Source organism: Struthio camelus, chromosome 10, assembly GCF_040807025.1.
Source record: "Struthio camelus isolate bStrCam1 chromosome 10, bStrCam1.hap1, whole genome shotgun sequence".
NCBI lineage: Eukaryota > Metazoa > Chordata > Aves > Struthioniformes > Struthionidae > Struthio > Struthio camelus.
In genome coordinates, this window is record NC_090951.1 from 26585589 (window position 1) to 26603578 (window position 17990).

A 17990-nucleotide genomic window follows, 5' to 3' on the forward strand; every position below is an offset into this window, starting at 1 on the left:
TGGGCTCTACTGTTACAGGCATGAGAAAGGATTCACCAGCCCTGAGCTGAAGTAGTAAAGCAGCCTTGCAAAGTGCACAGTTTTGTCTGCTGAAATCTACTTTGGCAGCTGCCCTCCCTTCTCTGGCCACTGCTATCACCTGACACCGAGAGGCTGGTCCTGCTTTAGGCTACTACCTACGCTAGTCACTAGAGCCTCAAAATCATCTCAGAAGACTGTCTTGAAAAAAAGTGACACATTTTGAGTATTTACTGTTGGCTGAGAAACCAGAAGTCATGAAGGAGCGCGCGCCTGTGTGTACGACCTCTGTCTGGAGGAGGAGAAGGAGGAAGAGGGCAGCATGTTTCCAGGCTTCTTAGAGAAGAGCAGAATTCCCCTCCTCAGTGAAGGTCAACAATCTCCTGTAATCAGATTCCAAAGTGAGCCCCTGCGAGATTTGTGATAAAGTCACTAAAGCTGCCAAACTGCACAACAGCAACTAATCACTCCCTCTCCTCAGAGACTGAGGTCACCTGCAGAGGTTTTGCATGCTTTGCCTTTACATCCGTCCCAACAGCCGCACCATTACGCTATACAAATACCCCAGTGTAACCACAGGCCAGTGAAGACAGACTGGACTGTTGCACGTGTCTCCCCGCTCTGGCATCCATTATCTCCTGTTTAATAAGATCTTCCATTCTCAGCTGGAGATTGTGACACCCCCAATATGCCCTTGGGCCTGGATGGGGGAGCATTGATGCTTTCTCTCTAGTCTCCAAATCACATCTTTCCCCTGTGACAAGCTGAGCCAAACTCTGCTCTGCTTCACTACTCAGTGATGCGCTAGGATCTACCCGTGCTGCACACGCGAAGGGCAGCCTGCCCAAGTAGCACCGTTGACTCTCCCAGCTCCACCAGCAGTCTGTAGCATTCCTGGGGACCACAGCAGACAGCACATCAGCCAGTGCATTAATTTCCCAGGGTATGCCTCCTCTCACTTCAGCTAAACAAGGGGAAAGGCTCTTCCTCCTCTCTGTGTGGGTGCTTTTGCCTTGGGAGATGTAGAGCTGGAACAGAACCCAGCTACCCAGACTGTGTGTCGAGCCTCCCTTCTTTGGGGTTGCTGACAAGCCTAGAAATAAGCCCCTATTTAAAAGCATCCTAAGACTCATAGGATCTCAGCCCCCCTGGGGCAGCCAGAGGAGCCCAGTCAGAGGCGGTGGTGGCGGGCCAGGGGAGCCCTGTCCATATGTCGAGGGCTTTGATATGCAGATGGCAGCCATTGTGAGTTGCAGCCCCATCTGTAAGTGGAGGGAAGCACCATGTCCAGACTGCCTGAACGGATCTGTTTAACTCCTGTGACTAAACCAAATTCCAGTCTCCAGGAGGGATCTAGTCATCCAGATGGATGCCAGCACACGAGCATTTGGCAGTTCTGCTGCCCTGCTCCGCTCTTGTCCCGAGATCTCAGTGAAGAAAGCATCCAAAGACAAAATTTTGCTCTCACGCACAAGACTCGGGAGTCAGCTAAGGAAAGGCCTCTGCTAGCACCAGATCTTGCACCTCAAGGGCAATGTACTCCCCTTGCAGCTCAGCTGCAACCTGAGCTGGGAAATCCCACCACCTGCCAGGAGGAAATGCTGCTTCCCTGCCATTAGGGACCAATGAGAGTCGTGGTCTTGCAGCAGATTAGATTCTACCTGACTCAAGAGGAGTCCCAGACTTTCAGATAACTCTGTCAATTTACACTCATGGACAGTCTAGGACACTGATGAGTATTTATACAGGGGTGCTCTGGTGATTAAGGGAAGGCAGCAGATGCTTCCACCAGAGGAAGCATTACCTCTCTGCACCGCAGGAGAACATGCTGATGCTCCTGGGATCACAGACAGCATTCACAGGTGAGCAGCCTCGATCACAAAAAGTTCTACGCAATGGCCAAGCATTGCATTCCCCAGCCTCTTCTACCTGTCATACCCCTCCAGCAAGGGGGAGGATTCATGCAGGACAGTAGGAGGGAGATGGAACAAGGACCCCAGGCACACAGATCAAGGCTTTGCCCTCCTGCATGCGCCACAAACACATCACGTAGGCCTCACGCTGCACCAGATGAGAGCCTGAGGTGCCGTGGCATGTGCTCAAAAGCGTCTGAACCCAAGAACCCATCACCTTCAACTGTGAATTTTGCTTGGATTTAGCACACGAACATCCCTAATTAATACACTGCTGCCTGTAGCTCTGAGGGACAAACTAAACTTAGGCACCGGTATCACACCTGCATTGTGCAACCAGAAAGGGGCACCAGATGCTGGTGCTACCTAACCAGCTAGATTCGGCATTCTCCTCTGCTAGCTGAGCTTGCTGGGAGACAGAGACAGCACTGTGATGCCAATTTGACAGTGAAGTTGTTGATTAAACGCAAGAGAAAACAGCCTGGAAGCCAGCAGGTCTAGCAGTGAGTTATAGGAGAATTTGCTCATAACACAGAATATTTCCAAACCACTAATTTTGAAAGACAGAATTATTTGGGGAAGCTATAGCAGGTTGAATTTAAATGGTCAGGACTTCTTGTTTGCACAAGAGGCCTATTTCAAACTCCAAAGCAAACCAGATAAACTTTCTGATATATGAATAGCCTCTGCTGGGAAAATAAACAGTAGAGGCTTGCAAGAAGGCTTCTCTAGCAAAAACCTAGTGGGAAAGAGGAGGGAGAGATTTCAGGCATTAACCTTGCATGAACTCTGAGAGAAGATTAGTTTTCCAATGTTTAGGCTCATTCCCCCAACTGCTTCAGACTACATTTGAAATGGGCACCCCTGAAATGACAGTGTGAATCAGACTAGGGGTCTTTCTAGCGTCATGATTTTAAAAGCCTAACTGAGGGAGGAGAGACAGAAAGAGCGATGAGACAGTTGCTGTCCGAAAATGATGCTGCCAGATCATGGTGGCTTCCTCTAGAAAAGTTTTACAGCATCAGGCAAGGCATGTCTGGCATGTCTAGTCTGATCTTCATCATCATCGAGAGTATTTGCACGAGTAACCAGATGAAAGCTGCTATTTGGGAATTTCATGCAGCCCCTCTCCGAAAAAAGTAAAGGCAATCTCTATGCAGAGGTAGCGACAGAACAGGCAAGGCATGTTAAGCCTCTCCTGGAGGCTTTATTAGAAGCCACTGTACAAACCTTGTTTCCTCTGAGGTGCTGGGGGCAGAGCCATGTTCTGACACGCACAGGACTGTTGGTAAGAGAAAAGCATAGAGGAGTGGCGACCTCCATGTCTATACATAATAAGCACACTGCAGTAGTGACACATACTCGTCAAACATCTCTTCTGACATTTTTGTGCTAAGTTCTACTCTACAGTTCTCCTCCAAGCACATTCACAGAGCTGGGAGTCATAATGCCCCTTCCAATAAAATTATCGCTCAGACTGTGCCAAACAGCCTGCGATAGAAAGATGCTGCATTAGAAAAATCACACTTTTAGTTCTATCCCAGCTACCAGGATCCTTTCCAGTTTCCCAGAGACCAGCATTCACAGCCTTTCTTTTCTCATCAATGAATAAGCAAAAAGGAACATGGATAATTTATTGCCTAAAGGGGGTTTGGAAAGCTTCCCTCAAAATCATGGTCTGAGACATCATCTTTGGGACATCATCAGAATCTAAGCACAGCAGAAAACTAGAAGTCTCAGCAGGTAGCTACCCTGAGCCTTTTGGTGAGAACTGAGAAGTAACGACATCTGCAGAAGTTCAGCTAATTTATCATGCCCTGGATTTCAGCTGTCCTATCTAGAGATTAGATCCATCACTTGAAGCTGGGAACACTGTGCCAGCAAATTTCAGTCACCCACAGGACAGGGAAGCCTAGCAAACCTTGCAACAGTCGAAGAGAGCAGCCATCTCTCGTACAGTCCACAACCTTTAACAGAAATGCAGGAGGAAAGGTACCACCCGCACTGCGTGTGCATCCAGGTAATTTGGAGGCATGCAGTCCCAACAATAAATTCTAGTCATGATTAAGTTACATGCACTGTAATGATCATGCAGTATCCTCAGAGGAAGAGAAATAGAGACAGGCACTACTGTATTACAAACAGTGCAACCCTGGGATTCAGATGGACTGTGCAAAGACACGCACAGCCCACAGGGCTCTGTCTGAGCATACAAAGGACACACACAAAGCACTCTGATTCATGCTGGATGCATATACATGCACACAAGCAACCGAGTGAAAAGCCTTCTCTATATTGTTTCCAAACAATCTCAATACAACTAACACGTCAGCCGGGGCACTGGACACTTGGTACTTACAAGAGCGTTTTCTGTGCCTGTCTGCTGCCGGAATCAGGACAGGGTATATTCGACTCAAAGGGAGGGTGAGTGCAGATTTGCAGAGAGGCGCTCCTGGCAGTGGGGTCTGAGCTGATGTGAGGAAGGGCCCCAGCCCCTCTTTGGGCCCCAGACACAGCAACACTTGCTCACAGGATGGAGCGCACAGACGCTGGCATTCCTACAGCAGTAAGGACAATGGGGAGGGATGAGGAGGTGCTGCCATAATCAAATGCAGGCCAGCTGGCCCTCCTCCAGAAAGGGCAGGCACCTCCTGCACTTGCCAAAAGCTTTGTTTTCTAAGCCACAAAGAACAAAGTGGCCTGAAGATGAGAGTGAGAGGAGGAAAATCCACTGCCGGTGCAGATTCACATGTGAGCACAGGTAATCCACTCTGTGAGAGATGTCAACATGGACGGAGAGGCCTGGGTGTTACTCTGCACGTGCTAAGCATGGCTCAGACACAGCTCTCTGTGTGCACCAGAAAGAAGTCGGGGATGGCTGGAGATCACTACTCAAGAAACAGAATCAGCATGGGCCAGGGGTCCTTTGACTGAAGGGGTCCAAGGGCGGCAGCCAGAGAACACCACTGAAGAAAGGGTGGAGAGAGCAGAGCTCAAAGAAATCTTTCTCACTCAGGCCTCACCCCAACAATTCTGAGCACTGGGCCTCTGAATGGCTTTCCCTTGGAAAGCAAACACAAGGCAAGGTCCCCAGATGAATCAGGCTCCCGGGCCCCTGTCAGGTCAATACCCATGCTTTCAGTGAATATCAAAAGAGCCAGCATCTTGCAAAACATCCTGACAAGCAGGAAAAAGCTCTTGGTGTCAGGGCTGTCTCAGGTCCTCCTCTGATGATACAGGCAATTTAGCCCTAAGGTGGGTACCACACCAAGTCAGGGCCCCAAGGCAGGCAGTGCTGAGCTGGCGTGAGGTGACTCTGCCCTTTCCAGCTGGGTTAGTGCTTTCTTCTGACAGGATGACTTTTTGCTAGCAAGTATCATGTGTCTTCACTACTGACTTTCTGCAGGACTGGGTGTCATCCCAGGGCTGGCAGAGGCTGTACTGCATGCTCTGGCTCATTACACAGGCCCTGTCATTAAACAGGCATTAGACAGTGCTCTGGCTCATTAGACGTGCACACTGCAAGACACGTAGCTGCAGTCCTGACAGGGGTCTCAGGGCACACAGCTCTCATAAGACAATTGCAAGCCTGTGGTCAGAGGCAGCTGGGCACTTTGCTCCTGCTAAAGTCAAGATCACACAGAGACCGGGGAATGTAAGAACAACCAGGGAAAGAATTTCACCCACTGGAAGACTGAGAGAGGAAAAAATTTAAGGGGCTAATGACGTAACCATGGAGAGGGAAACTTGCTCTCGCTCCTTCTGGTAACGAGGGTGTGTCTACTGCTGTGTTACTGTGAAGCCAGGACAGGCAGCGAGAGTGAAGGGCACTGGGGCCAGCCTTTGAAGACACCCAACAGCAAAGCAGACACTGGTGCTTTTGGTACAACGTACACCCTTGCTTGCTCAGCCTCCCACTTCTCCCCAAAGCACCGTGTGGTGCCAGGGCCCATCACAGCCTTGAAACCGAGTAAACAAGGGACGGAGGCCAAGACCAGGCTTGAAGCCACAGGAAGATGGCAGGTCCCCGAGTATGCCCACGCTGAGTTTGTGGTACTGAAAAACAATCCTCCCCTCCTGCAGCTGAGACAGGCAAGGCAGCTTCCTTTACCACTCCTCCTGCTTCAGCCCAGCCAACATGCAGCCCCTGTCAGCCACCAAGAACTCCTGCCACAAAGGAAGCATGGACAAATGGAAACATCCAGCTTGGCACTGGTCATGGTTTTGGGGAAGGAGCGAGGGAAACCCACCAGCCCGTGTGCAAGCTCTGTGCGGTCTGGCCCTGCTCAGCATGCCTCATCACAAGGAGCTCTGATAGGCCTTTAGGAACTGACAAGCAGTGAAAGACACAGTATGGTGTCCTGAGGAACCATATGGGGCAATGCTGTCCCTGTTCCACGGCCTGTTTAGCAGCTATATTCAGCACCCTACAAATCACTGTCCCACCGCAGGCAGAGAAAGGGCAACAGAATGGTGCCTCCCATTCCTAGTAGGCAGCGAGGTACGTGCGGGATGAATACCACGATCCCCATGGTGGGCACTCTACTCCCATGACACATGCTGAGATGTTTGGCGAGAACTGAGCTTGCCAACTCATTATCATAGCGTGCATTGCTTACACATCCTCAGGCTTCTTCCTCGAATCCTGGGCTCTGGCACGCTGCAGGTTCTTTACAAGAAAGATATCAAGGACACTGCTGAGTTTAGACTGCTGCTGTTGATCCCCTCATATATTAGGGAAGGGAAAATGGGGTTAGGCAAGCACTAACAAGATCACTGCAGTAAGTTCAGAGCAGCTCAGCATCAGAAGAAAGTGAAATTTGTTTAGATAAAACCCACTTTCCCCCCACCTCCCAGACCACACCACTAACTTTGCTTTGGGAAGGCACTGTGGAGCACTGCGGACATCAAGATCAAAACAACTGGCACTGGAAGATCTTTCACGCTGTGCAGTAATTTCTGCACTCACCATACAGATACAGGATGCATCCCTTTCACACTCCTGGTTTCAGTTGGCCACTGGTTCATAATACCCATGTGTTGTATTTACAATGCCAACATTGTTTATAGTTCTACTGAAACCAGTGAGATCAAACTTCTCCTCCCTCACCAAGCAAGAGTATCTCCCCTCCACACTAAAGTGGTGTGCAGACATACCGTGCCCCTATCATTCTGTTTTCATTGGAGCTGTGCAGCATGAAAGGTACAACCAAAAGGGATACTGCTGCCAAGGACTGTGTTGCCCAATTGCCAGCCATTAAAAAAGAAGCTAAAGGAGTGGTGCTATGAAGTCCTAACAAAAGAAAACGGGCAATCTTTGGGGTCTGTGTAATATTCGTGCCCCTGGGAACGGCTCAGGCTTTGAAGCTGTAGGAAGACATCCGCTACTGTTGTGCCATGTCTGACTACACTGGCAACCCAAGAGCGCTGCACGAGCATGGTGTAGTTTTCATGCCTAAGTGGAGGACAGAGCAGCCATCAGGTTCTGCAGTCTACACACCTGTGCTCCAGATTTTTCCCACTTTGCTAACTAGCTTCATACAGAACTGATGTTGGGCTTAACTACAGATTTCCAAAAATTCTGGACAATGCCTGGTACCTTTCTGTGCCTCAGTTTATCAGAAGGAATATGGGAAAAGCAGTACTTACCAGGATCCTTATCAGGACTACCATGATGGCAACAGACGTTCAAGGACCAGAGCAACCACCCAACACTTTTGCTCAGTGAATGAGGCAGGCCCAGGCTCCTGCCATTCTCCCATATCACTGACATGGTACTTCGCTCTCTACAGGAAAAAAATGATGCATTCCTGCAGCAAGAGGGTCCCCTACCCACACAGCAAACTGAAGAGATTAGCTAGAGCAGACCTGCAGAGCATCATCAAACAAAATCAGTCCTTGCATGGCCTGACAGTAATGTTCTGGGCTGCCTTCTCCACATTCCTCCCTCGCACAGGATGTTTCTCAATGTTTTCATGTTTAGCTGAACTTTCTCCCCATCCCCTCAGCACTTCTGGCTGCCAAGGCAGCTCAGAGACAGCAACCTAGTGGCACTTACATCTGGTATAGCTTAACTTTTAGTGTCTTATTCTTTCTGGAATTTGAGAACTTCAATACCCAATGTTTGCACAAGTGTGGAATAAACGGAGCACAGACTCACTGGTCCTCTATGCCTGCCAAAGCTATATTTTAAAATGCACTTAAAAAACCTACTGTTTATTCATCTGCACCTTTAGAAATGAAACCACACCAAGTCCAACTGCAGGCCTGCTGAACGAGTGTATTCACATCAAACCAAAAAGGTGAGTATGTCAGAAATTCAGCACAGTCACCACATGCATCATCTCTCCCGGCTTCCCAGCTGCCTGGGTCAACTCAGTCCTTGGGTCCCACTGCCTCAGCCACACTCCCCAGCACCCTGCTCTGGGGCTCCACTTCCTCACTCAGGCCTCCAAAACTGAGGAACTAGGCTATAGGACTAGGACTGAATAGCTGAATGCTGCTCCTGATGCATCAGACTGAATCTACCACAGCCAGGGGATAACATGTAAACAGAACACAGGTAGCCTAGCCTGGCCCAGTGACCAAGGCCAGGCACAAGTAGCCAATCTCTAGACTCCTGGTGTCCAAGGCCAGCATTGCAATGACACTTCTATTCGACAGTCACAAGGACGGCCTACAACCTGGAGCTTGAGATAGCAGATCGCCTCCATTCTTAATAGATATGAACGTTTATTGAATAGATACCCCCCCCCCCCTTCTCCAAAATACTAACTTGAAAAAGTCACTATAGAAAATTTGGCAGAGCTTTTCCAAATCACAGACCCAGCTCTCTGTTGGTAAACACATTGTATCTCATATCTTTCATAAATAATCAACTTCCAGATTGAGTCCAAGCAGTCTTCTTACCCCTCAGCCCTGCAACAGATGCCTTGTCTCACCTTGTCAAAGAATTCATACAGCCTGACCGTCTCACAGATCCGATGCCTATTTTCATCCAGTTGAGTGCAGAACTCCTCCAGCTGATCTTTGTAGGTCTGCAGCTTCACTTTGTGAGCATGTACATCCACAGAGGAAAAGTCTTCCCATCGATCCATCTTCTTTAGTGCTTCCTGGCCCCTTCTGCAATATTCCTGAAAGCAAAATGTGATTGCATATGAGGATACGAGAGTGACTGTTGTGGGTGACTCCCTGCTGCAGGGGACAGAGGCACCTATCTGCCGATCTGATCTCTTGTCCAGAGAGGTTTGCTGCCTGCCAGGGGCTCAAATACCAGATGTCATGGAAACACTGCCAAGGCTTGTCCATGCACCAGACTATTACCCTCTGCTGCTCTTCCATGCGGGCACTAATGACACCAAGGGCAAAATGGATACCATCAAACAGGATTTCAGAGCTCTGGGGACGGTGGTCAAGGGTCTGGGAGCCCAGGTCATTTTATCCTCAAGCCTGTCTGTGAGGGGGAAGGATGGGAGGAGGAGGAGTAGATGGAATTTCCAAGTTAACAACTGGCTGTGCCGCTGGTGTTGGCAACAGGGTTTTGGTTTCTATGACCATGGGAGCCTGTTTGAAGATCAATAACTGATCGGGAGAGGTGGGATCCACCTCACTAAGCGGGGCACGCGTGTCTTCGCCAACAGGTTGGCCAGCCTGGTAAGGAGGGCTTTAAACTAGGAAAGATGGGGGAAGGGGAATGTTATAGGGACAGGGTAGTCAGTCACACGGAATGCTGTCACGGATGGCTATGTGCTTCTTAGGAAAGATAGGCCAGGAAGGCAAGGTGGTGGAGTTGCTCTTTATGTGAGAGAGCAACTAGAATGTATGGAGCTCTGCCTCGGGGTGGATGAAGAGCAAGTTGAGAGCTTATGGGTAAGGATTAAAGGGCGGGCTAACATGGGTGACACGGTGGTGGGGACCTGATCAGGCCACCTGATCAGGAAGAAGTAGTCAATGAGACCTTCTACAGACAGCTGGAAGGAGCCTCATGATCACAGGCCCCGTTCTCATGGGAGACTTCAACCACCCTGACATCTGGGGGGAAGAGAGCACAGCTAGGCACAAACAGTCAAGGAGGTTCCTGAGAGCACTGAGGATAACTTTTTGACACAGGTGGTGGAGGCGCCAACAAGGAGAGGTGCAATGCTAGACCCTGTACTAACAAACAAAGAAGGTCTGGTTGGAGATGTGAAGGTTGGGGGCAGCCTTGGCTGCAGTGACCATGAGATGGTGGAGTTGAGGATCCTACGAGGAGGGAGCAGGGCAATGAGTAGGATTGCAACGCTGGACTTCAGGAGAGCTAACTTGGGCCTCTTCAGGGACCTACTTGGAAGAATCACATGGGGTAGGCCCTTGAAGGAAGGGGGGTCCGAGAGAGCTGGTTAATATTCAAGTATCACTTCCTCCAGGCTCAAGACGGGTGCATCCCTCTGAGGAAGAAGTCCAGCAAAGTGGGCAGGAGACCTGAATGGATGAGCAAGGAACTCCTGGCAAAACTCCAGCAGAAGAAGGAAGTCTACAGAATGTGGAGAAGGGGACAGGCCACTTGGGAGGAATACAGGGATGTTGTCAGAGTATGCAGGGATGCGACAAGGAAGGCTAAGGCCCATTTGGAATGAAATCTGGCAAGGGATGTCACGGACAACAAGAAGGGCTTCTTCAAATACATCAATAGCAAAAGGAAGACGAGGGGAAATGTTGGGCCCGCTGCTGAATGGGGCGGGTGCCCTGGTGACGAAGGATACAGAGAAGGCAGAGTTGCTGAATGCTGCCTTTGCTTCAGTCTTCACTGCTAAGGCCAGCCCTCAGGAATTCCAGACCCTGGGGACAAAAGAGAATACCTGGAGAAAGGAAGACTCTCCCTTGGTGGGGGAGGAGTAGGTTAGAGATCATTCGGGCAAACCTGACATCCACAGAACCATGGGCCCTGATGGGATGCACCCACGAGGGCTGAGGGAGCTGGCGGATGTTATTGCTAGGCCACTCTCCATCCTCTTTGATAGGTCCTGGAGATCAGGAGAGGTGCCTGAGGACTGGAAGGCGGCCAATATCACTCCAGTCTTCCAAAAGGGCCAGAAGGAGCAGCCAGGAAACTACAGACCTGTCAGCCTCACCTCCATCCCTGGAAAGCAGGAGGACTGGAGCATCTGTCCTCTGAAGAAAGGCTGAGAGAGTCTCCTTCTCTGGAGATATTCAAAATCCGCCTGGATGCGATCCTGGGCAATATGCTCTAGAGGACCCTGCTTGAGCAGGGGTGTTGGACTAGATGATCTCCAGAGGTCCCTTCCAAACTCAGCTGTTCTGTGATTCTGTGATATGGTGACCTGACATGGATACAGTGAGTAGTCTTCAAAAGCCATTAACAGCTAGGGCTAATTAGGCTAGGTTTAAGGTTCAAATCAGATGGGTGGGATGTACTTGTTACAACTGTTTTCTGAGGAATCTTGACATCTAATATGATCCATATTAGCCACAGAGCAGCTTGTAAAGCCTGTGGCCCTTTTAAGGTCATAGACCAATTCAGATTAAAAAAAACAGTGTTTCAAGCACCTCACCAAATTAAAAAAAAAAAACCTTCTTCCATCACAACAGTTATTTTTCTCAAGATTGGCAAATGCCCTCTACTGAGCTGGGAGGCAGCTGGTGGCTTTGCCTACAACAGGAGGAGAGCTGGAAAGCTAAGTAGAGTAAATGAATGACATGCACCTTGGTGATGAACCCTCCACCAATATCACCTTCGTATCATGGCTTTGGTTGAGCACATATGATGCACGGACGCTGCCACTCAGACTCTGAAGAACACCTTTTTCCAATCAGACAACACTTACACTGGCAACAAGATCAAATTCTCTGAAATGCTTTTGTGCTTGAAGCAGCATCTCCAAAGAATCATCCAGGTTGATCATTTCCTCTAGTCTTTTTCTGCCAACTTTCTCAATCCAACTGCTGACCTAGGAGAGAAGGAAAAAGCTCTACTATTAGTCACTCTGTGCTACTTGGCAAGGTCACGCTTCATGTGGAAAGAACAGGGAACTGCTCTCATAAGGCTGGTCATTTCATTACTGGAAAGAATGTTCATGTACACTTCTCTCCCCATCTTGGCATTTCAGTGCAAACCTCCTGTTTGGACTTTTCCCATTTCAGGTTACTGAGCAATTGCTAAGCTCTCCTATTGCTCACATAGCCTTAGGCACAAACAAGGCAAGTAGCTACTTGGGCTGTTTCGGGTGAGCCATGGTCTAATGTGAGCTCTGAAACTTGTAGGCTAGCCTGCTATTCCTATTAGTTACCCAAATGGGATAAAAGCCTCTCTGCTGCCAGATTTCCTATACCACTTCCCATTTCTGACTGGCAGAAGGACATGAGCTAAATTATTGTGAATGTAACGACAGACTCTCACCATTTGCAATGTTTCACGGTTCTTTGGGGGCTCTCAGATATGGTTTTTCAGAAGGAAGCTCCCCACACAGCCTCTATGTCAGAGCCCAGTCATTGCCATTGTTATAAGTCTATATCCTCAAACACAAGTAGACAACTCAATGACAGTCCTAAAAGCAAAGCAGACATAGGAGGGTGGGGAGGATAGCACAGCATCTCCATCAACGCAGGGTTTGAAAAACAGGCTAGTAAACTTGTCTGCAGTGCTTCAGGGATAGCTGCACTTGCGGGGAGGGACATGCTAAAGAAGCTTTAGTAAAGTGCCCTTTAGGGCTGTTTCTTTGTATCATTGAAATCCACGCCCCAGTCCAAACTCACGCTCAAGGACCAACTTCTTTTCACCTCTGAATGTACACCTGGGCTGCGAGAGGGTCTGTGCCTAGGGAACAAGTCCACAGGCAAGAGGAGGAGATAGGGCTGGATTCCCAGGTTGTGACAAACTGCAAAGGGGCACATCACTGCTACCTAGTCCTCCTAGGCAGGCTTAAAAGCAGAAGCAGCTGCTGCCAGCAATGGCTGCCAACACTGGAGATCTGCAAGCAAAGAAAGCTAGGAGCAGTCAGTTTTGCTCCACTCGGTCCAAAAAGAGTCTAGCATAAAGCAGGGACAGTCTGGAGTACATGCCTCTGTGCCCTTTCTTCATTTTTATTTGGTATTAGGAACCTGTGTGTTTAACTTTAAGGGTCTCTCTACCAGGTTCTTTCGTCACACTTCGTCCTGAACAGACAGAGCACAGTGCCCAAGTGTCTACCTCTTGGGATGGGAAGATCATTAAAACTCTTGGATATGCCTTGGCCTAATGAAAACAACAGGTAGGCTACAACCTGTTTTGAAAATCCAGTTCTCTTCAAAGCAGAGTCAAGAATCGTAGAAGAGCTATGGAGGAATTGGTCCTAGTACTATCTTTAAGGATACAGGTTCTTAAGGAAAGCTCCACATAGCATACAATCCATATTATATATATCCATACACACAATGTCACAAGTGATATAGAATGAGCAGCTGCTCATTGCATCCAGAGGCAAAAGGAATATGCCTAGAGCATATTACATACCAAGAACCTGAGCACCGCACAGGAATCTAAACAGCAGAGTATCACAGAATTATAGAATGATACAGAGTATACATCAGGGAAGGGCACTAGCATGGGCTAGGTATGCAATATGCAGCTCATTCAGCAGCAGGACATAGGCAAACCACGCAGGATCCACAGGCCAGAGGGACACATGGACTCTTCAGCAGTTTGTTGCCATCACTCTGCTACTTCTCAAGGTGGAACATGAAGAATGGCTCCTCAAAAGTCTGGGTGGCATGATATTTCTTCTGAGCAATGTATGAAGACACCCCACCTCCAGGTGTGCTGCCTACCCAAGAGTTGCTGCACTGTGGTCTCTGAGACAGGAGAAAGCTCACAGATATTTATGGAGTTTCACTGAGCCACACTTAGATAGCAGCAGATTGGTAAAGGTCTGGAGACTTTTACCTGGGATCAGGAGATACCAGGCAAACACTGACTTGGTTCTCAACACATCTGAAAATCTATCCCAAATGTGTCTGTTCTGTTGTTCAGATCTTCTTTCTGAATGTCTACAGGCATCATTCTACAAGAAAACCCTTCACATGAGAGATCAACAGGCCCAGTACCTGCAGTGGGACACACAGTCAGAGAGTGGCAGCGGGCAGTCACTAGAACTGACAGACAGGCCTTACCTCCTTGAAACATTCTTCTACTTTCTCAAACTCCATCACCAGCTCCAGTTCCTGGATGCGTTTGTTTGACAACATCACCAGTCGGTGAACGCCCTCATCAACTTGATTATAGAGCACGCTAGCAGCATCAAGTGCGTCTCTGGAAGGGGATACAAGTCTGGTCAGGGAGTTTGCATTAAGTTCTCCCCCCAACACTACTACATACAAACACGACCCGGCTAACAGCAGCCCTTCAGTCATTCTCCCAGTGGGACTCAAGTAACGGTCATCTCCATATGGAGAAAAGAAGGAAAATTCTGTGGCTCCCTGCTCATTCCTATGAGTCACCAATCTCTGTTTCCAGTGCAGAAGCCCTGGCAGGAAGGACAAGAGCATCTCCTCCCAGCCAGGTCCTTGCAACATTTTAGTCTAAATGTCACACTTTCGGAAAGGATACTCAGCTTTCTATAAACACAGACTCTTGCATCAATGTGTTTTCACAAATCACAGGCTCAGGCAGTCTCAGCTTCTGAAACCACCAGAAGAAATTTAAATAAGTAAATAAACAATAAAAAGAAGTAAACGCTAGGATGTAAATCTCTCCAGAGCAACAAGAATAATTTAAAGCACCTGAGAGCCTACTCTCTTTCATGAATTTCCACCAGCCAAACAAAAAAGCAAAGTGTACAGTGTCCCAGGGCCAAGAAAAGTTGAATTTAACAGTGTTGTGCTGGAAGCACTCAAAGACAGAGCTCCCCACCTTCCACAGGTAGCTGTGCTGACCAAAGCGCAAGAGGCAATGTCATGTGGCACTCTTCCTGCCAGCTTGGCCACAGCAGAAGTTGATTTTCTGCATGCACAGGCAGGGATGGAGGAATTCAGGTTGGAGCCAGGGACTGAGCATATCCTTTAATACAGGCAAGAAGATAAATACTGGCAAGCTCCCTTCAGATGTGTGCAGCACCTCTCCAACACAGGCTTGAGGAAATTACAGACAGGATGCAGGGGAGAGGATGGAATTCAAACTCATTCTTTCTTTGTGTTCCTGAACTTCTCAGCTTTATTTTCTTCTGCTTCCAGATTTTCCTTCTTTTTGTAAGGAAATAACTCAATTGACACCTACAACAAAATACTATAACTTCTTTCAGCGGCACACTACACCAGAACGTGTTGCTGCTGGAATGCCTTCTGTGCTCACCCTAAACCAGCTTCCATATACATTTTTGGCTTACAACATTCTGGCCTGTGGCTTTTTTTAATCATATTATTAAAATTATCCAAAGCACTTGTGAAATACATAGGTAGCTAATAAAACTGTGAAAACCTTGCTAATGGAAATTAATAAAAGCAGCTTAGCATTCAGGTTCATTTCTGCCCTAAGTTGCAGACATTTTGAACCTATGATATGCAAACATTTAGTGGCAATGATCCGGAAGTTTTTAGCTGGTACTTAACAAACATGAGTGCGCAATAACTCTGGACAACTAGCTCTGCATAGCAGAAACCCACAAGATTTTTCCAGTCAGAATTCCATCTACTGCATATTAGCCAACTTCTCAAACCTCAGGCTTTTAGATACTTTGTTTTTTCCACTTCAAAATGACATTAGACTGCATGAATTTCTCCAAAGGGCAGCCAAAAAACCCAAATTGTTTCTGGACTATGATCAGTACTACTGCAGTGCATAGGAGACAGGTTCTCTACAGAGAGTCTGCAAGCTTAGATGGAAAGACCCATGCTGTAAGGCTGCTCCTGTGTTTCCCGAAAGCACCCATAAACAGTGACGATATTAGCCTGCTGTTTTGTAATCCTTTCATAGTGACAGACCCAGATCAAAGCCAGGAGGCTTGTAGCTGCAGAGCCATAACCAATATCCAAGCTGAGCTCTGGAAAGTTTGTTTACAGAACAGGTTCTAAAGGCAAGTTCCCTTCAGCAGCAGTGACATACCTGGGAAAGCTGATGAGAAACAGTTCAGATCGCTTGAAGTTATATTTGGCAACAACATTAAGGCTGTTGGTTTTCGTACAACAGAGAATATCTGTCAGATCCTAGTTTCTGAATGTGGCTCCAGCAAAATGCAATATCGATTGCTAGACAGGCAGACGCCCTAAGGTCCTACTGTTGTGGGTCTCACGTCTCCGGCATGAATGCTGTCTTTTACTGAGGAAAGCATATGTATACACCAAATTCTTCCCTTGCCACTGGCACAGACAAGCAAGCACCTACAACTTCACACGTTACAGGCTGCTAGATGCAAACATTTGCAATTGTTTGCTCATGAGATGAAAGATTTTTCCAATCTTTCCCTGAGCTTCCACAGAAATTAATTTGGTCTTGATGCTACTTTTTTGATGACACACATCAGTAGGGTAGTTTTCTGCTACATTTTTCTGCAGGGAAAGTTCTTATGCACACCCAAATCCATGATAAGGAAAGAATGCACAGTATCAATATTTAACAAGATATTGCAAGACGGTAATCTGACAATGCAGTAACTTAAAACAAGTTCCAGCTCTTCTGTTGGCTGACCTAGCATGGTACGCAATCTGATATAGGGAAAGGGAGACCCACTCCACTCCTTCCCACATCTGATAGAGGAAATAGGACTCCAGCTGTCCTGCTGTCCCCTCACAGGCTTCAAGCAATTCTCCTTGACAGGAGTCCATCACAACCTGAGCTGGGAGGCTGTAAGTACTACAGAATCCCATGTAGCAGACAACAAGTTTCTCAGTCATGAAACATAGGTGCTGCAACTATGGAAAATATCCTTAAGGTAGAGGGATAGGAAGTTAGTAAATCAAGAAAGATTTTTTTTTTTTAATGGAAATACATCTACTAAAAGCTTACTGGGTAGAGGTTAATTCACACATGCCATCTCTGAGCCTCATGGATAAGACAGGTCGTCTTGGAGCACAACTGAGATCAGTATTGGCCCTAGGACCAGCAAACCACTCTGGGGAATGTAAGGTTCAAAGACATAGCAATAAAATACAACTGCTGGCCCATTCACAGAGCCTGAGGAGCCCACCTCAGGTGAAGAGAAAAGATTTGGATGAGTGGCTTGCTGGTGAGATGAAGGACTGAAAAAATCCTTCCCAAAAGACAGTGCTCTCCTGGCTCCGCACATATGCCTTGGCACCAGAGGAGGAACTACCTCAAATTGTTGGCTATACTAGGGAAAAAAAAAAAAGAAAAAAAGTGCGCGAAAGAAAAGAAAAAAAGAGAAAAAAAAGATCTGAAGGATCTGAAGATCTCATTAAGGGCAAGCCTTCCTTGCATTTGCAAAAAGTTGCAGGGAAGAACCAAGATACAGCTTTAAGTTTAAAAGAAAGCAATCAGTCCTCTGAGCCACCTGATGCAATTGATGTTTTGGCAAATATGTGACAGCCACACACGTGCTTACAGATCTAGGGATACACAGTCATCTTCCCCTTATCTCAGCTGATTCAATGGTATTAAAAATGACAGAGCATTCTGTTACTGACTGTACACAGGAAAACCTCTACTTTTCAGATCCACAGAGACATTTTAAACTTCCAGAAAGTCAGAGTCCAAGATGCATTGGAAGTCTATACTATCAACAGGAACTGGAGAGAGAATTCACCTCAAGTAATAGGGCTGGAGATCAGCTCTTCATTTGTAAATTGGAGGACTTGGGCTGCTTAGGCAATGAATCATTGTTTAAAACCCCTTAATCTTGTGATTTAAGTCATTTTGTTTTCTGTGAATGCTTGCAGCAGCCTACTGATACACCTACCAGGACACAATGCAACATCCTAAAGATGCCCCTTCTCCTGCTTCTGCCAGCAGTTTGCTGAGTGACTGCACACAAGCCACCCAGAAGAAACGTTTCCAAAAGGCTTCCTGAGGCTCAGAGCCCCAGAAGAACTTCAGGTGTGTCCCTCCCTCCTCCTCATCTGAGTTCCTCCAGCATC

At 47.7% G+C, this 17990-nt stretch overlaps 1 protein-coding gene across 1 annotated transcript in view; it reads right to left on the reverse strand.

Moving 5' to 3' along the window:
• The window catches only part of PLEKHG4 (pleckstrin homology and RhoGEF domain containing G4), a 117875-nt gene that overhangs the window by 21790 nt on the left and 78095 nt on the right, over positions 1-17990 (reverse strand). Inside the window, exons 12-14 of the mRNA XM_068955459.1 lie at positions 14076-14214; positions 11756-11878; positions 8873-9064 (exon numbers count right to left, since the gene is read on the reverse strand). Coding sequence (XP_068811560.1) covers positions 8873-9064; positions 11756-11878; positions 14076-14214 — 454 coding nt within the window. The remainder of the gene's footprint in view (positions 1-8872; positions 9065-11755; positions 11879-14075; positions 14215-17990) is intronic.